The sequence below is a fragment of the Leopardus geoffroyi genome, chromosome D3 (genome assembly GCF_018350155.1).
Source record: "Leopardus geoffroyi isolate Oge1 chromosome D3, O.geoffroyi_Oge1_pat1.0, whole genome shotgun sequence".
NCBI classification, from domain to species: Eukaryota; Metazoa; Chordata; class Mammalia; order Carnivora; family Felidae; genus Leopardus; species Leopardus geoffroyi.
In genome coordinates, this window is record NC_059339.1 from 26,076,544 (window position 1) to 26,096,341 (window position 19,798).

A 19,798-nucleotide genomic window follows, 5' to 3' on the forward strand; every position below is an offset into this window, starting at 1 on the left:
CCCCCCCCCCAGGAGCCTCCTTTCAGGTATTGCTGTCATCCCCATTTTAAAGATGCAGAAACAGGTTCAGAGAGGGTGAGTGACTTGGCAAGGCCACACAGCCAGTAGCTGGTGGAGCCGGGATCTGATCCCAAGCAGCCTGGCCCCCTACTATACCTGGCATATGATTAAAAACACACTAGTCGCTTTATTATTTTATTACAGAGAAAGAAAGACTGTGACAGTGTGTCTTGAGGAGAAAACTTATCACCAAGCACCACTCCTGTTGGCATTTTGAGTCGACGTATTTCCTTCTTGTCTTTTTTCTTCTTCTAGGGTTTGCGTTTGCCGTTCGGTTCGGCCGATTTGGCGGTTTTGCTTTTTGGCATAATTATGCACACGCCACACCCACGTGGGACTCTGTCATCCCTAAGCTGCAGAACCGGGGTGCCCCCTTGCCACCCCACCCTGCCATTGGGCTGTTGTAAGGATGAATTGAGGTGAAGCATGGAATGCCCTCGGTTTGGTGCCTGGCGCACAGTGGTGCTTAATAAATGCTGATGTTCCTCCCAGAAGGAAAGGAGGCTTCATGTCCACACTCTCCACAACCCCCTCCCGTGTACCTCATTTTTCTTCCAAGTCAGCGCTGTCCGGTAGAACCTTCTGCAAATAAGGGGAATGTTCCCGAGCAAGGGTCCATGAACTTGTTCTATAAGTATCCAAATGTTAACCATTTCAGGTTTTGCTGAGTGCGTAAGGTGGGTTTTGCTGCCTCTCCTTTTCCCCGCGGCCCCTCCCCCTCCTCTTTCCCTTAAAAAAAAAAAAAGTGCAAGCTATTCTTAAGTCAAGGGCTGAAGGTTGGATTTGGTCCGTGGTTCACTGACCCCATCCTAGATCTGCACTGTCCAGCACGGTAGCCACTGGCCACCACACGGCTGCTGGGCACTTGAAATACGGCCGGTGCACACAAGGAGCTGCATTTCACGTTTTCTTTCGTTTTCCTGAATTTCCTTTTCTGAAATTTATTTATTGTATTCTTTTAATGCTTATTTTTATTTTTGAGAGAGAGAGAGACAGACAGAGCAGGAGCAGGGTTAAGGGGGGGAGAGAGAGAATGAATAAGTGAATCCAAGCAGGCTCCAGGCTCCGATCCATCAGCACAGAGCCCGACGCGGGGCCCGAACTCACGAACCGCGAGACCATGACCTGAGCCGAAGTCGGACGCTTAACCGACTGAGCCACTGAGGTGCTCCCACCACTTTTTTTTGGTTTTATAGTTTTTTTTCATTTTACTTAATTTAAATTTAAATGCCTTCCAAGGGGTCCGTGCCCCACACTGGACTGCAGCTGTAAATAATGGGAGTCTGGGGCAGCTCTCATCCCCGGCAGGCCTCTGTGAGCACTGTGGCATTTCAAGGGCCACCCGAGGGCACCTGGGCCCCAGCCATCTCGACTCTGGAAGAGCTTCAAGTGCCCTGTCCCTAATTGTTTTTATTTGTTCCAAGAGGCAGGTCTCTGTTGTTGGCCGCCCATCCCCCAGGAGGCTCAGAGGCAGGGTGTGTGTGTGTGTGTGTGTGTGTGTGGCTGGTTGCTGTGGTTACATCTGGATACCCTTCTCCAGCTGTGTTTACGAGTCCTCATCAGCCTCCTTTTTTCCAGGACAGGCACAAACTACAGAGGCGAGGAGTAAGCGAGGAGAAAGGGAGAGAGGACAGAGAGACGCGGTAACAGTCTACACCCAGATAATTTACAACACGACACAGATACAGTAATAGCTAAAGGTTTCTGAGCGCTCACCGTAAATAGGCCATCGTGAGCTTTCAGCAGACAACAACCCATTTTACAGAACAGGAAAACTGAGGCTCCGAGGAACGGTGATTTATGGAGTCAGGGAGCCGTCCGGCTTCAGGGCTATGTTCGTAACCACTCCCACCTCCTGGAAAGAGACCAGGAGCTCCCCGGACTCCGTGTGTAAGTCTGTGGAATAATTTCCCTCGCGAGCCTCAGTCATCCCACCAGTAACATGGGGGAAGGTGAGAATCAGACTAAAACTCCTCACCCTGCCCCCAAATGGTAAGGACACAGCATGACAAGTACACCAGGAGCCCCTTGGTTCCACATTAGCCCGGCTTCCTGCCAGACCCCATCCTATCCATGGCCCCGTTCCTTTACCGCCGTGGTTAAGAGCTGGGCACCCAAGGCTCATGGATCTGGATGGGATCCTGGTTCCCGTGGTCCCCTGGGTGAGTTGCTCTTCCTCTTGAGGCCTTTTTCCTTTCTCGAAAATTGGGATTGGGGTGCCAGGGCGGCTCAGTCAGTTAAGCGTCTGACTCTTGATTTCAGCTCAGGGCATGATCTCAAGGTTTGTGAGATCAAGCCCTGTGTTGGGCTCAGTGCTGATGTCGCAGAGCCTGCTTGGGATGCTCTCTCTGTGTCTCTCTCTGCCCCTCCTCCCCCACACACTTGCATTCTCTCTCTCTCCAAGGAAGTAAATTAAGCATTTAGAAAAATAATAAAAATTAAGAGAAAATTGGGATCATCACACACTCCTCGTAGGGGGACTAAATGATACAAGGTCCTCACATAGTAGGCATTGGGTCAGTATTAGGTGGCAGTGGCAGGATGCTGTCCTACTCTGAGGGCGCCTTATTTATCATAGGCTAGGTATGCGGTGCCCTTTTGGAGTTGGGCAGTGCACAGCCTGTTCAACCGTACCCAGCAGCCCCAGATGGTGATTAGTGATGTAATGGTGGTAGTTGTTGCTTATCCTTATGTTTACTTTTCCTGATGTCCAACGTCCTTGGGCCAAGAGGAAGGGAGAACCCTGGTTCGCAGACACCCGACAGCTCCCTAAGGTGGCAGCACCTGAACCCAGATTCTCAGCTCATACCTCTCTGCCTGACCAGTAAGCCAGTTCGTTCCCTGTAGGACCAGGCGAGTTCAGACCCCAGCTGTTACATCTTGGGCTCAGATGGCCTCCCCCTGCACTCCAACTTGCCCCCCTAGAAAACTTCCCCCCAAATCACCACCGGATGCCCCTGGGGAGCCTGACACCCTCCTCTGCCCCTCTGAGGGGGCCGGGCCCCCTCCACAGCACCCACCCCTAACGCGGCATCTCCTTTGCCTCTGCAGGGGACAGCTGGCGAGCAGTCTCCGTGAGCGGCCACAAGGGCTAGAGCCCAGAGATGACAGTGCCCGGGGGAGGTAAGTGCCTCCAGAAGTCCCCCCGCCCCCGCCCCGCCCGAGCCCTTGAGCTACTCCACTCCCCCGACTTCCATTATGGGGCAGCCAGACTCCCCTGGCCAGTGTTCTCTCTGTTAGAAATGCAGCACTGGGTCCCAGCAGCATGTCGGGGACAGTCCTCTGCTATTTTTCATGTCTTAGAAAGACGATTCTCCTATAACAGGAGAAGGCCGGATCCCACAGCGGGCAGGGGATTTGGCCGGCATCGCTGAGCAGATTCGAGGCACGGCCAGAATCCAAAGCTCTCTGTGTCCCATCTGACTAGCGTTTCTGGTGTGCTCGCTCATCTCAGCACCTCGCACAGAGTCTCCCCGAATCTCAGAATAGCTCCCTGAGGAAGGGTTATTATTACCCTTCCCTTTCTTTGAGGGGAAAACAGAGGCTCAGAGAGGTGAAGTCCCTTGTCTCGGTCACCAGCTGGCAAGCAGCAGAGGCAGGATTTGAACCCAGGGCTTTAAGAAGCCACATCTGAGTCTCGTACCCGCTGTCCTCACTGCCAGGACGCTGGGACACTGCCCTTGGCGGGGTCCAGCAGGATAGTGGGGGGTAGAAGACTGGCCCGAATCCCCGGGCTGGGCGCTCTGGCCCCTGCAGAGTGGGGTCCTTGACCGCAGATGGCCAGGAAGTTGCCTTTGGTTTTGTGGGTCCCTGGCTGTCCTTTTTACCACATTGCCCTATTTTTCTTTTCAAGGCACCCCTTAGGCTTTGCTGTCTCCTGCTTAGGCCTGACCTGTCTGCTTTGAGCTGTTTTCTTCTGGCGACATAGAGGGGCCTGTCACTGTGTCCTGTCTGAGGACAGTGAACAGCTTGCCTCAGCCTGGTCAGATGCAGGCCTGTCTCTGGCCACACGACCCTAGGCCAGTGGCTTCTTCTCTCTGAGCTGCTGAGGGCGAGGCGTCCCTCCCCCAGGGGTGATAGAGGTGATCCCATTAAATGCTGCTAATGCATAGTAAAAGTTTTAGCTGAGCATGTGCGTCATAAATGTAAGAACCCAAAATTCGTGTGCTTTGGTTTAAACTGGACAGGAATGATCAATAGTAACCAAAACTGGTGTGTTGGTAACATTTTTCTTATTCTGTCCATTCTTCTAGTCCTTTCCCCCTGATATTTAGTATCCAAGTCACTTTCTGACCCCAAATATACACTAGAGAATACACACGGGCACAGACTTACCCTTTCTGGAAACAGCTTTCCTAAAGCTTACCCCTTTTCTTCCTTTCTGTGCATCTCCCATCACCTTCTGGTCCATTCTCTCGTTGCCCACCAAGTGTCAGGAGGAAAGGGTGATTGCTCTAATTTAAACTAAAGTGTTGGGGCGCCTGGGTGGCACAGTCGGTTAAGCGTCCGACTTCAGCCAGGTCACGATCTCGCGGTCCGTGAGTTCGAGCCCCGCGTCGGGCTCTGGGCTGATGGCTCAGAGCCTGGAGCCTGCTTCCGATTCTGTGTCTCCCTCTCTCTCTGACCCTCCCCCATTCATGCTCTGTCTCTCTCTGTCTCAAAAATAAATAAAAACATTAAAAAAAAATTTTTTTATAAAAAAAAAAAAAAAACAAAAAAAAACTAAAGTGTTATGGACTGGTCCCCAGGAGCACAGACACTGACATAATAACAGAATTCTAGTGTCAAGTCGAAGAGGAGAATTTCAGTGAGCACTTGAACAAGTTGGTAGGTCCTGGGAGGGATTTCCAAGTGGCTTTCTGTCCTGCCCAGCCTGCCTTCTCCCTGAAAGGAGCCCTGGCATTAGATTTCCCCATCCCCGACCCTGAATTCAGGGCACCAGTGAACCCCCGCCATTGTCAGCAGCATATGATAAGCACAGTTTCCTGGGGAGAGGGTCCTCAGCTATTTTCTGATGTCCACGGTGGCCAGTGACCCCAGGCTGAGATTCATCTTTGCTTTCTTAGTTGCTTCTAGAATGCTCTCAGCGTTTGAGGTCAGTGCACCCCACCCCTCTTTGCAGCTGAGGAAACTGTGGTTTAGATGGGGGAAGTGACTCTCCCAAAGCCACACAGCCAGGAAATGCCGAAGCTCTCGACAGCTTGGACCCTGGGGCCGAGATTGTGCATTCCCTCCGTTCTGATATTTACGTCCCGCTTGCTACAGCCCGTGGTGGGGATGCAGGCTGGGTCAGTCCTTCGGTGGTTCCGGCTGAAGCTCACATCCATCAAGGAACCTGCCTGTGGCCTTTGCACTGGGCATTCCCTTTGCCAGAACACCCTCCTCTCTCTTTCCTACCTGGCTGTTTGAAAACCACCTGTGCACTGTTCAGAACTTGGCTCTGGGGCTGCCTCCTACAGGAAGTCTTCCCTCACCTCCTCAGGTAGAAGCTGTCACCCCCTCCTCCCAGGTGTGGGGCCACCCTCTCCCATCTGGGGATCTTTGCATTCTCTGTTCCCTCTGCCTGGATCAGTCCTCCATGCATCTTCACATGGCCAGCTTCATCCAGGACTCCGCTTGGATGCCAACTTCCCCGAGGGGCCCCCCCTGCCCTCCCTCTTCCTTCCCCTCCAAGATCCCTCTCACAGCGGAAGCCCTTTTCACTGGGTGCCTATAGCTTCTGTGGTATCGCTCCCCCGCCCAGCTGTCTTACCCACTTTCCTGTCCCCAGCACTGAGCACGGTGCCCGGCACCTTTTTTGTACTTAATACCCATTCACCGAATGAAGACTGAGGGAGTGAGTAGTGATTCCAGAAGAAGCCCAGAACAGGACAACATATTCCACACCGTCTCCTGAAAAGCATCTCTCACCGAGGCGGTGTGGTCCTTCAGAGCAGGCATTGGAGCTGGCTGGCCCGGGCTAGAATGTTCTACCCCAGCCTGGCTGCTCCCCAGCTGGGCACCTGGGATCAGCCTCTCCATTTCTTGGTTTCCTTCTGTTTTTTCCTATCTTAGGGGGGGGTGGGGAGCACAAGGGAGAAAGGGGCAGAGAGAGAGAAGGGCGGGGGGGGGGGTTGGAGAGAGAATCCCCTGAGGGGCAGAGAGAAGGAGAGAGAGAGAGAGAGAAGCGGGGCTCACCCAAAGTGGGGCTCAAGCTTACCCAAAGCGGGGCGTCTGTTCACCTGAAGCAGGGCTCAAGCTTACCTGATGTGGGACTCGAACTCACGAACTGTGAGGTCATGAACTGAGCCGAGGTCCGATGCTAAGGCACTCAGGCGCCCTCGGTTTCCTTCTGTTTCTACGGCCGTCATGTCACAGCACTTGGAACCTTGTCCTGCTCATTCAACCAGGGCACATCCCCCAAATACTTACGAAGCACCTGCTAGGCACCAGGCTCTGTGCTAGACTCTGGAGAGCCCTCCGTGAACAGGACACACAGAAACCTTGTCCTTGCAAAGTGGGCGTGCTGCTGAATTCGGACATCCCAGGGCATTATTATTTTCCATACTTTAATAGTCAATTGAAAAATCATTCTTACGGGGCACCTGGGCAGCTCAGTCGGTTAAGCATCGAGCTTCCGCTCAGGTCACGATCTCGCCGGTCCGTGAGCTCGAGCCCCGTGTGGGGCTCTGTGCTGACAGCTCAGAGCCCGGAGCCTGCTTCAGATTATGTGTTTCCCTCTCTCTCCGCCCCTCCCCTACCCACCCTCTGTCTCTGTCTCTCTCTCTCTCAAAAATAAATAAACATTAAAAAAATTTTTTTTTTAATAATCATTATTCTCCCTCTGTCGGATGAGGAATACGATCGCAGCGTGTTTGGCTAGGGCCGGCAGCCCCCCCAGGCCTGCCTGACTCCTGACTCTCTCTCCCCAGATGCGAGTCCCGCCCGCCCTCCGCTGACCTGGCGCTAAGGCCCACCCGCCACTCCGGGCCCAGCATGCGCCTGTCGGTGCGGAGGGCGCTGCTGGCGGCCAGCTGCGCCCTGGCCCTGGTGCTGGCGGTCCAGGTGGGGCAGCAGGTGCTGGAGTGCCGCGCGGTGCTGGGGGGCCCGCGGGGGCCCCGGCGGGCCATGCGGCCGGAGCAGGAGGACCTGGTGATGGTGGGTGCAGACCGCGTGGAGTACCGCTACGGCAAGGCCATGCCGCTCATCTTCGTGGGCGGCGTGCCCCGCAGCGGCACCACGCTGATGCGCGCCATGCTGGACGCCCACCCCGAGGTGCGCTGCGGCGAGGAGACGCGCATCATCCCCCGCGTGCTGGCCATGCGCCAGGCCTGGTCCAAGTCGGGCCGCGAGAAGCTGCGGCTGGACGAGGCGGGCGTGACGGACGAGGTGCTGGACGCCGCCATGCAGGCCTTCATCCTGGAGGTGATCGCCAAGCACGGGGAGCCGGCGCGCGTGCTGTGCAACAAGGACCCTTTCACGCTCAAGTCCTCCGTCTACCTGTCGCGCCTGTTCCCCAACTCCAAGTTCCTGCTGATGGTGCGCGACGGCCGCGCGTCGGTGCACTCCATGATCACGCGCAAGGTCACGATCGCCGGCTTCGACCTCAGCAGCTACCGCGACTGCCTCACCAAGTGGAACAAGGCCATCGAGGTGATGTACGCCCAGTGCATGGAGGTGGGCAAGGACAAGTGCCTGCCCGTGTACTACGAGCAGCTGGTGCTGCACCCCAGGCGCTCCCTCAAGCTCATCCTGGACTTCCTGGGCATTGCCTGGAGCGACGCTGTTTTGCACCACGAGGACCTCATTGGCAAGCCGGGCGGCGTGTCCCTGTCCAAGTGAGTGGAGCCCTCGCCCTGCGCCCACGGCCCCCTGGCCCGAGTCAGAGGCAGTGGGTGGGCAGAGTGCCGCTGTCTCTCTGAGCCACAGCTTCAGCACCCGCAGAAGCAGGGCACTCACTCTTGCCCTGTTTCTGAGCCAACCAGCAGATGCGAATGTGCTTTGCAGTAAGTCGTAGTGGGCGAAGGTTACATTCAGAACACGGATCTGGAACCAGGTTGTCTGGGTTCCGATCCCGGCTCAGCCACCGCCTGACTGTGTGCCTCTGAATGAGTGACTCAGCCTCTCTGTGCCCCCCATTTCCTTACCTGTAGCGCAGGGATCTAATCGAGCAGCCTTCTAGCTACCTGTGAGCATCAAATAGGTCAAGACACGTTAGGTGCGATTATTCCTATTATTATTGTCACCATGGTAGCATAGAGACCGCTTTTATCGGCCCGCTCATTATCCTCACCCTCATGACCACGTAATGCGTGCCTGAGGTGTAGTAAGCACTGAGTTAAGCCCCCAACACACGTTATTCCTTTAATTCCCAACCTGAGGACAGGAGAACAGCTCTTATACCCATTTGACAGGCGGAGAAACTGAGTCGCAGCGAGACGTTACCTGAGGCCACACAGCTGGCAAAGGGTAGTGCCAGGATTTGAACCCAGGTCTGCTGGACTCCAGGGTGTGTGCTCGCAAGCTCTCCACACCCCTCCTCCTTCTCCCCTTCTGTCCCTTCCTCTCCGCCTTCCTCCTTTGGGGAGGCCGTCCCTCTCCTGAGACCCAGAGCGCTTGAACAACGCAGGATCGGAGGGTGCCGTCTGTCTGTCTCCATCCCGATCTGGCCCAAGCATCCCTGAGAGGCCAGTGAGAGAGCAGTCCTTCCCTCCTTTCCCTCATGGCTGGGCACATGTCAGACCCCATCCCCAAGAGCTCTTGAGCCCCGAGCAGAGCTGGGGACGTACAGCAACTCTCCCGGCAGTGACGTGCCCACGTGCCCGGTACCCCAGCCAGTCAGTGCTGGGGCTGGGATCTTTGTAAATTAGCCAAAAAAATCAGATAACTTAAGGAATATATCTTTACTGTCAGAGATTGAGACGATTCCCCCGGGGTAAGGAACAAGAACCTAAAATCCCACCTTCCAGATTTTGATCTGTGACCTACTGGTCCTTTGTCAGGGGCTGTTGATAAAACCGGAGTCCTCCTGAAACATGAACATGTTTCCCTGTAACCTTTCTTCGCTTTGTGTATGGGACCACCTGCCCGCCGGGCCCCAGCATGCCACCGTGACGTCATTTTGGACGGCTGTGTAATATTCCACCCCGCGGAGCACAGCATTCTGTCTCACGCCTCATATTTTGGAACATATTGGTTCTTTTTTTTTTTTTTTTTTAATGTTTATTTTTTTTTTTGAGAGAAAGAGAGCACAAGCAGGGGAGGAGGGGCAGATGGAGACAGGATTTCAAGCAGGCTCCGTGCCGACAGCAGCGACCCCGATGCAGGGGCTCCCACGAACCGTGAGATCGTGACCTGAGCCGAAGTCGGATGCTTAACCGACCGAACCACTCAGGCGCCCCAGGACACATTGGTTCTTTACTCAGATCAAGCATGTGTCCCATTCATGTTCTGGGATGCACCTGTGTCACTTTTGTCTCATAAAATCCTGGAGGTCCAAGGGCGTGGCAGAGGCCATGCATGTAGTTGAGACCTTAGACACAGGGGGCCGAGTTGAGATTTCCCTCCTGGTCTGCACACTCCAAACCCTTGCTCTTACCACCCGTCCCCACCCCCCCCAGCCTCCCCGCTCTCCTCACTCCTGGTCCCACCTTCCTTTTGCCACATCTTTTTGGGTTTTGGTCTTCTTCCCAATTTCTCTCTTCGTTGGGATGGAAGCATCTGGAGACAGGGCCTGGATCCTGGGAGTGCCCCACCCTCCGCCGTACAAGGCCCTCGGACAGCGACCGGTAGGGTCCTTGTGATTCAGACAGTGCGAGAAGCCCGTCCTAGGGGCGAGCGAGGACGCACGTCCCAGGTGGTGGTGGTTCCACGGTGACCGCAGAAGTGATAGCAACCTAAGTGGCCACCTTTAGGGGCTGGAAAAATACGCTCTGGAGGGATGCTACACAGCTGGAGAAATGGAGGAGGTATCGGGTGCGGAACGAAGTTATCAGCTGATACAGACAGCATATTATTGCTGTTTTAAAACTGCAGACCAACCATAGGTTTTCTGTGTGTGTGTGTGTGTGTGTGTGTGTGTGTGTGTGTGAAAGAGAGAGAGAGAGAGCGAGCGAGAGAGAGAAAGCTAGTGCTTACTGAGACCCTACAGCGTGCCATAGCCTCGTCTGTCTTTAACTCATTTACTCCCCAGGACAGCCCAGTGAGGTGGGCACGATCATTATTCCCATTGATAGATGAGGAAACGGAGGCTCAGAGAGGTGAAGTAACCCCCCCAAAGCCACGCAGCCAGTGTCGGTACAGCTGGCGTTTGAACCCAGGCGGCCTGGCCCCCGAGTCTGCCCTTGGCCACTCTCCCATTGAAAGCACAGAAGACAGTATTGAGCGGGTGGACCCCCAAATGCTAAGATTAGGTTTCGGTAGGGAGCTGATAGGCTGGGAGGGGGCGGTCCGTGTTTTATAATTATTTCTCCAGAACGAAATACCCATCTTAGTCACAGAAATAAAACGTTATTTTTAAAAAGTTGGAGACGTCAAGGGAGCAGGATTTTAAGTGCTCACCGCCTTCCACTGTCTTCCAGTTTCCAGTTTCTGGCCACAGAGGCTCTTATCGTACAGAGGAGGGCTGAGGAGGGCAAGTGACTTGCCCGCAGCCTCACAGCCGAGGCGGGCACAGGTCACCCGGGTGCCATCTGGGTCTCTCTGTGCCCCCTGCGGCCTGTTTTTTCTCCCCAGGATCGAGCGATCCACAGACCAGGTCATCAAGCCCGTGAACCTTGAAGCACTCTCCAAGTGGACCGGCCACATCCCTGGGGACGTGGTGAGGGACATGGCCCAGATCGCCCCCATGCTGGCGCGGCTCGGCTATGACCCCTACGCAAACCCACCCAACTACGGCAACCCCGACCCCATCGTGGTCAACAACACCCACCGGGTGAGTGCGTGTGCTCGCGTGGAGATGTGCTCCCGGCCTGGAGCGGGGGTGGTTTTATCTGTAGGACGGCCGTTTTTGCTTGGGCCACAGGGAAGCTCAAATCCAACTGCTGGCCTTTCTACCAGCAGGTCCATATGTCCTAATTTCATCCTATTTCTCTGTTCTCTTTTACCCTCTCTCCCCCCATTTCCCTGGCTATTTGTCTGTTTAGAAAGTACTTCAAGTCTTTGTTGAGGCTGAATAGAAATAAACTCTTGGTCACTTTATTGCCCCCTTAAATTTTTTTTTTTAATGTTTTTATTTATTTTTGAGACAGAGAGAGAGCATGAGCAGGGGAGGGACAGAGAGAGAGGGAGACACAGAATCCGAAGCAGGCTCCAGCCTCTGAGCCGTTAGCACAGAGCCCGACGCGGGGCTCGAACCCACGAACCGAGAGTTCATGACCCGAGCCGAGGTCAGACGCTCAAGTGACTGAGCCACCCAGGCGCCCCAAGAGTCTTAATTCCAGCTACGCTCAGCATTTCCAAACACGTGCTGAATAGAAAACAAAACAAAAAATATCTTTAAGTTTATTTCTTTATTTTGAGAGAGAGAGAACCAGAGAGGGGGACAGAGGATCTGAGGCGGGGCTCTGTGCTGAGAGCAGCGAGCCCGACGCAGGGCTCGAACTCTCAAACTGCAAGGTCATGACCTGAGCCATAGGCAGACGCTTAACCGACTGAGTCACCCAGGGCCCCTCACATGCTGATTTTAGGAAGTGAACAGTTCTTGTGTTGAACGGCAAAGGGAGAAAGTCCCATTTCTCCCTCTTCCCCTTTAATTGGTCAGTGACCGGAGGAGAAAGACCCCATTTGGTGCTAACAAGGCTTTCACACCTCTCTGACACATGCAGGCTCTGCCCTCGGGGAAGCGGGAAGGGTAGCGGGAAGGGTAGCGGGTCTCAGCACTTCCTCTCCCCCTTGACACCTATTGATTTTGCAAACATCTCTTTGTGGAAATACCCAGAGGTCCACTTCCATGATGCTCAGACTGCATCTGACAGTGTGACTATTCACAACCTCCATGTGGTCCATTTTATTTTTCCATTATTTTTATTCTAAGCCTTTGCTATTTATTATTCTTATGCTTTCATAAAGTACTCTTTAAGCTGTACTTAATGTGTTTCATACACTTTTCTGTACCTAGGCTATCTTATTGTATAATGTATTGCATATATTTTCATATGATGAGAAAACAATTAGATTAAAAAGAAGAAACGGCAGCTGGGAGCATGAACTTGAACTCCAGCACCCAGGATGCTTCTCAGGGGCAGTGGCTGGACCAGGATGAGGACCACATTGACAGAGGGCTCTCCTGACTCTGTGTTCTTAGCCAGGGGCCCCATGGAAACTTCTCTGAAGCCTCTTTAAAGGGTGAAGGCCCCTGGGGCGCCTGGGTGGCTCAGTCAGTTAAGCATCTGACTTCGACTGGCGGTCATGATCTCGCGGTTTGTGGGTTCAGGCCCGGAGTCAGGCTCTGTTCTGACAGCTCGGAGCCTGGAGCCTGCTTCAGATTTTGTGTCTCCCTCTCTCTCTGCCCCTCCCCCACCTCTCTCTCTCTTAAAAGTAAGCAAACATCAAAAAAAAAAAAAAAAAAAAAAATTAAAAGGCGAAGGCCCCTGATTTGTTCCAGAATGCAGGTCGGAAGCTCCCAGAATAAGGCCTGACCTTGTGTATCTTCTAAAAAATTCTGATGAGGAAGACCAACTCTTTGAAGCTCTGTAGTTTGTTTGTTTAAAACGGAAGCTGCTCCTGGTTTTCTTCCAAAGAGGTTTCTTCCCAGGGGTTGCCAGACGCTTGTTGAGTCTTCCTGGTAGTTTTGCTGTCACTGCAAAGATACGTTCCCTCACTGAAAACTGTGTGTGTGTGTTTCTATGCGGACACTGTGTGTTCCTGTAACAAATCCTGGGGTGCAGGACACTTGGGCACTGGAAGGACCCCAGTGCTAATGAAATTGTCTCTGCCTCCACTGTCCATTACAGCCTCTAGCCGTTAACCTTGTGTGGCCACTGAAATGTGCCTAGTGAAATCTGGTCCAAATTGAGGGTTGCTGTTAAGTGTTAAAGACGTATCTGATTTTGAAGTCCAGGTACGGGGAACAGTATGTGAAGTTTGTCATTAATCATTTTTATATTAATTACTTGTCGAAGAGTGAATATTTTAGATATATCAGGTTAAATAAAAGATCTAACGAAAATTAGTTCACTTGATTTACTTTTTTTTTTTGGTCACTTTGTTTTTTTAATGTATATTTTTTTAAGGTTTACTTATTTTTGAGAGAGAGAGACAGAGTGCGAGTATGGGAGGGGCCGAGAGAGAGGGAGACACAGAATCTGAAGCAGGCTCCAGGCTGTGAGCTGTTGGCACAGAGCCCTATGTGGGGCTCGAACTCATAGGCCACAAGATCATGACCTGAGCCTAAGTTGGCTGCTAACTGACGGAGCCACCCAGGCACCCCTTGGTCACTTTGTTTTTAATGTGACTACTAAAAAATTAGAAGTACATAGTTGGTTCATCCTATATTCTATTGGTCGATACTGGTCTATATGATGGCTTATATATGGAGAAGTTATGGAAAGGCCTAGAATTTTCTTTGCCCTGTGTGCTGTGCCTGGAACACTCTTCCTTCAGAGCTCGGCTTGGCTGGTTTTCTTTGTCATTGAAGGCTCAGCTTAAAGGTCACTTGTTCTGAGAACCATCTGCGCAAAAGAAGCCCCTTGGTCACTCCTGATCACATCCCTTTGTCTTATTTTTTTTTACTGTACTTCTCATGGTTTGATATGTTCTTGTTTATTTGTGTTTATTACTTATGGATCATCTAGCTCCTCCTCTAGAATGGTGGCTGCAGGAGAAAAGGAATTTTAATTGTCTGGTTAATTTTGTACCTCCAGAGCTTAGAATGATGCTTAGAAATAAGAGGAGCTCAATAAATGTTTGTTGGATGGATGGATGGATGGGATGGGTGGGTGGGTGGGTGGGTGGCTGGCTGGCTGGCTGGCTGGCTGGCTGGCTGGCTGGGAAGGAGAATGGATAGGTGGATGGGTGGATGGGTGGGTGGATGGATGGATGGATGGATGGATGATGAATGGGTAGATGAGTGGCTTGATGGGTGGATGGATAGGAGAGTGGGTGGATGGGTAGATGGGTGGGTGCAAGGGTAGGTGGATGGGAGGGTGGATGGGTGGATGGATGGATGGATGGATGAAAAGATAGGTGGATGGATGGGAGAATGGATGGATGGGTGGATGGGTAGGTGAATGGGTGGATGGGTGGGTGGATAGGTAGATGGATGAGTGGATAGATGGGTGGGTAGGAGGATGAATGTATATGGATGGACGTGTAGATGGATAAATAGGTGGGTGGATAAATGAGTAGATGGGAAGGTGGTGGTAACAGACTGAATTTTATTTTTGATAATTTCTATGATAGTGATACTTTGTTTCTCTCTTTCCTAGGTCTTGAAAGGGGACTATAAAACACCAGCCAATCTGAAAGGATATTTTCAGGTTAGAAACCCCAAGGGGAATTCTGAAATCGGTTTATTGGGCTGTCCCACCAGCTTGCGGACGCCCTCGGACACTTTGCTTCTCTAATCTGCTGATCATTTCCTCATCAGAAAATTTGGGGTGGGGAGCCGGGCCAGGGGCCCTCCAAGTATCTGCTCCAGCTAGGGTCAAATCTCAACAGCCCTTCTGCGTGAGCCCCTGGTGGGGACTTTCTGTCCAGCCCTCTGTCTCTAGCCTTAAATTCAGTTTTATTTAAAGTGGCAGTTCCCACATGTGACCCAGCCCAGAATTTTCATCAGTCAGCCAAAAAATGAGACCCGTAAGGCTTACATGGTGTGGGCGTCCCTGCGAATGTAGACGTACAGACATCCCTGCATCCTCACGCACATCTCCATGGCCCTGCCTCCCACACATCCTGGGCATGTCCGAGGGGCACAGTCCATGGATCATGTCGGGAAGGACCGCCCCCTTCACGGATGCGATAGCTCCCATTTAAATGAAGTGGTGATACCAAGCTTAGTACTCTTAGTCTGTGTGTGTTTAATTTGGGAGAGAGCGGGCCACCCTATGCCGATCCCCAGTTTGATAATCAAAATCACAGATGCTCGTTGTCCGGGGTCCCCGGCTTTTGCACACATCTCAGTTCTTCAGGGAGGGCTCCACGCTCCCTTTCTGGGAGTCAGAGACCCCATCGTCTTGCCGCCGTGAACAAATATTGCCAAGATTAGTCAGCGGTGATTTAGCGCCTGTTTTAACCCAAAAGATGATGTAACGAGCAGCAAACACAAGCCGGGGTGAGGGGAATTAGTCACCGTCCGGAACGCCCTTCAGTTTTGCGGATTATCCTTTCTCGGCCCACCTGACTACTTATCTTCTATTCCGTGCAATTCCATTGCATGGGCTGCTTGGTTTCGCGTTCTTCGTGTTTTCCCATCTTTTGGATTTTCCGTCTACTGCCCTTCCCGATGGTTTCATAGTATTCTCTGGAACGCATTATGGGCCACCAATTAACTGTTGCCCTAAGGTCCTGTCCAGTTTTCGCAGAAATGGTGGCACATGCCCATCATCCTGATTTTGCCTCCCTCCTGCTGGAGGGGGGGGCTCTCTTGGGCCATTCCCTTAGAATCCATTGTCACGGAATGTCATAGGTGGGTGCAAGGGTCCAGTTCTTTGGAAGACTCTTGAAGCATCAGACTAAATTGTTTCACAAAAACGTTGGACCGTACCCGAACGTGTTGGCCACACTCAAGATGTCTAGCTGGCTGGCCTGGGACTGTTTTCGTGCTCGCTTAGGAGCAAAATGTGAAAGCATGGCATGTGCCCTGTCATCGTGAACCTTGCCACCCAGGAGAGCTGCCCTGCAGACCGCATCCGACCCCTGCTTCCCTCCCCCCATCTCCCTCCTTGGCCTCTAGAGTGCACATGACTTCATTCAGGGCATCGCATAAATTGGATTCAGTCTTAACCGTTAGGTAAATGGTGGCTCAACCGTTAGGTAAATGGTGGCACAAAAAAAAGTCTTCCGGGTCCTCTACAGCCCTCTAAAATGATGATCCTGAACCCCAAAAAATGGAAGAATAGTAAGCAAGCAAACCAAAGCAGCTCGCACATTGCCATTGCTGCGAATACAAAAAGGGATATTCACTCGCTAGGCACCCAACACCCTCCCTGTTTGTTCCTGGCTGTTCCCTCTGCCAGGGATTGCTGTTCCAGCCAGATCTTTGTGTGCCTGGCCTCACTTACATCTTTTAGATCTCGGCTTAGGGGGCGTTTTCCAACCCCAACAACCGGTTTCTGATTCTCCAGACAGGCACCAAAGTGGGTGTTAAATTCAGTTCGGTTTGCACAGTGACACCCCCACAGTTAGTGGCAGACCCCGCAGGGTCAGGGCTCGGTCCCAGGAGACCGCGCCCACTTCAGACGCCAGCCACGGCGGGGTTCCCAGGCTACCCACATTTCTGCGCAGCCACCTACCATTTGGGGGTCCCTATGACCCCCTCCTCAGATTTGGGAATTTGCTAGAACAACTCACAGGGCTGAGGAAGGCACTTTACTTCCTAGATTACTGGTTTATTATAAAGGATGCGACTCAGGAACAGCCACGGAAGAGCTACCCCGGGCAGGGTGCGGGGTAAGAGATATAGCACTCCCACGCCCTCTTTGGGCTGTGTTCAGCAATCTGGAAGCTTCCTGAAGCTGTTATTTAGGGGTTTTATGGAGCTTTCATGAAGCAGGGATGATTGATTAAATCACTGGTTATTAACTCACCCTCCAGCCCCTCTCCCCTCCCCGGAGTCATGCCTCCGTCCTTCTAGCCACCAGCCTGCATCCTGAGGCCAGAGGCCAGTCACCTCATTAGCATACAAGACAGGCTTGTTCTCACTAGGGAGAGTCTAGGGTTTTCCGAGCTTTGTGCCAGGAGCCCAGGACACAGAGCACATATTTGTTTTTCAAACAGCTTTGTAGTGGCCTTTCCTGACACCCTTTGGGAAGTAGCTCCAAAGTCACTCGTATAGGCCCACGAGTGGGTGGATGCGATGTTATCTTGCAGATGTATTTGTTAAGGCTCTCCCTGTAGAAGAGTGGGACCAGGTCGGTCATGTTCACGGCATCCCCAGCACCTGGCCCGTCTGTAGTAGTGTGCAATAAATCCCCGATGAGGGAGAGTGTGCCTGCCTCAGTGAGGCTGAGGGCTGAACCTCAGGGCAGTGAGACCCTGGCCCCCCAGCCTGGCCGTGACCCCTTCCTCTGTGTGTTGTCTTCCTCCAGGTGAACCAGAACAGCACCTCCTCCCACTTAGGAAGTTCATGATTTCCAGGTAGGCCTGCAGACTTCCCGGGGGAGGGGGCTGGGGAGGAGGGGCTGCCCTTCCCAGCTCGAGAGCCCCTCCCTGAAAAGCTTGTCCTTCCAGAGCCTCCCTTGGGGGGGGGGGGAGTGTCCATCCAGGTGGACTGACCAGGGCCCTTGTGGGGGTTTCCATGGCGACGGGCCGTGGGAGCTATTTATAGAATCACAGACTAGTCACCCAGCTCTGGATCCCGTGGGGGCAGGGACCAGTGCCCAGTGCCGAACCAACTAGGAAAAGGTTTGTCTGCCTTTGGGGAGGGGGGGTGCCGGGGACCAATGTGATGGGGGGTGGGGTGGGGATTCCAGAACATTTTTGCACAGAACGCTGCCTGCTGATCCTGCTTCTATAAACAGTATCAGGTTGGCCCAGAGCAATTAATGTTCTAATAAAAGCTCCAAGCAAGTCTGGTCCAAGAATAACCCCCAGGGCATTGGACAGAGTGCTACTCCTGTGGGACTCATTTAACCCTCAGTATCCCTGGGAAGTCAGCGGACACAGCGGAGGAAACCAGAGAGGGCTTTGACTTGCCCAAGGTCACAGAGTCACCAAACGGCAGAATCCCTCCCGAGGTCACCTTCTTCCAGAGTTCGCTTTGGGGGACCGATTTGAAGGGCATATCCATCCACCCGTATTTTGCGAAGGGGGGAGAGGCGCAGGTTCTGACCTTGGGAAGTCAAAGACTCGGGCACTCACTTCACATTGGACTTCTCACGGCCTCCGCTTCTGACGTCTGGAGAACGGGGGTTCACGCGGGTCCGCACCGCGAGGGTGGCCGAGAGGTGAAGTGAGCTGGCCCAGGTGGGCGCGTGGGGAACCCAGGAAGCCTTGCCCCTCGCTGTGCTTGTGGGCACTGGCGTTAAGCCAGGAAGTTCACTTCCTCTGCCTCTCGGGTGACCCCACAGAGAGGTCACAACCCACTTGTTCTCCGTTGCTCTAGACTATGAAGACGCTCCCTGCCTGGCGTCTGTGTTTTGGTCTCCCGATCTTATTTTTAATTTTTTAAAGTTTTTAAAATGTATTTATTTATTTTGAGAGAGAGAGAGAGAATGGGGAGGAGCAGGCAGAGAGAGAGGGAGAGAGAGAGAGAGTCCCAAGCAGGCTCCACGCTGTCAGCACAGAGCCCGACCCGGGGTTCCAGCCTACGAACCGTGAGATCATGACCTGAGCCCAAATCAAGAGTCGGACCACGAGGACTCCTTCTCCACGTTTCTTCCCAACCCCTTCCCCTCGTGCTCCTTCCACAAAATTCATTCGTAGAATTTTGAACCTTCCTGTTGACAGAAGCCAGATATATTCCTCCCTTTGCTGTTTCAATGAGATACCATGTACAGGGTGGTTTTTTTTTTTTTTAGCTCATCCCTGGTGAACAGTTGGCGTTAAATGCTGATCCTTCCCTCACCTCCAAAAATCCCACTGGTGTCTTATCACGTCATTGCCACTGGTCTCTTCATAAGTAAAAAGAGATCTTTGAGGTCGGGTGGACCCAGGCTGAGATGTGGGTAAGAACCCAAGGAAAGCTTTTATTTATTTATTTATTTATTTATTTATTTTTATTTTTGTTTGTTTTTGAGAGAGAGAGAGAGAACAAGCAGGTAAGGGGCAGAGGGAGAAGGGGACTTCTAGAAATCCAAAGTAGGCTCCACGCCGACCGCAGCGAGCCCGAGGTGGGGCTCGAACCGGCACACTGTGAGATCGTGACCTCAACCGTTCAACCAGGTGCCCCCCGCCCCCGCCACCGGAGGGACGCTTTTCGATTTAAATTCTCTCTGGCCGTGGGGGGCGCGTAGAGGAAACTGCACCTGTTCGTGTGTGTGTGTGAACGTGGCGAGACCATCCCCTCCCCGATCACACGTACAAATACAAAAGGTCTGTCTCCGAATTCTTACTCCGCACCTAATGCCATTGTATCCTCTGTCCAGATCTCTGCAGATTGTTGCCCAGAGGAGAAGACACCTTGCATTTGAGTGGAAATCGGACCTCTAATCCAAGCATATTGCTTGCTCTTAATCGCCAAAACAGGACTGCTAACGAGGAATGTATTTGCATATGTTTGCAAAAAAGCTGAATCACCGAAAACTTAACCTGGAGACTCTCTACCTGTGGACACCCCCCCTCTCCCCCCAGGGTGGAGAAGAACGAAGAAGAGTGTGGGAAGTAGGCTGGCTTTTGAAACTTTGGTATTTTTTATCTTGCCCCTCAAGAACTTTTTTTTAAAGAAATGGATTTGCCATTTTTCTTAATTTGCAGGACTGCCTTGGCGGCTTTGTTGGCGGGGACAAGGCCCACACCTGTGCCTCTCTCCTATTGACTTACTTTTGAATTCAAAGAATCTATTTAAGAATTTAATATATGAGGTTTTCTTTGATTCCTCCTCAGTTCTTCTCAGATTTCAGAGGAAAAAAAAAATTATTTGAATAAAGTGACCAGGGACTCA

The 19,798-nt window shown here is 52.6% G+C and overlaps 1 protein-coding gene across 2 annotated transcripts in view; it reads left to right on the plus strand.

The window, feature by feature from the left end:
* TPST2 (tyrosylprotein sulfotransferase 2) overlaps positions 1–19,798 on the plus strand; it is a 52,202-nt gene extending 32,404 nt beyond the window's left edge. For both annotated transcript variants that reach the window (XM_045459797.1, XM_045459796.1), the window contains 6 exons: positions 3,112–3,183; positions 6,972–7,877; positions 10,774–10,972; positions 14,466–14,516; positions 17,286–17,334; positions 19,284–19,798. In XM_045459797.1, coding sequence (XP_045315753.1) covers positions 7,036–7,877; positions 10,774–10,972; positions 14,466–14,516; positions 17,286–17,327 — 1,134 coding nt within the window. In that variant the 5' untranslated portion in view covers positions 3,112–3,183; positions 6,972–7,035 and the 3' untranslated portion in view covers positions 17,328–17,334; positions 19,284–19,798. The remainder of the gene's footprint in view (positions 1–3,111; positions 3,184–6,971; positions 7,878–10,773; positions 10,973–14,465; positions 14,517–17,285; positions 17,335–19,283) is intronic.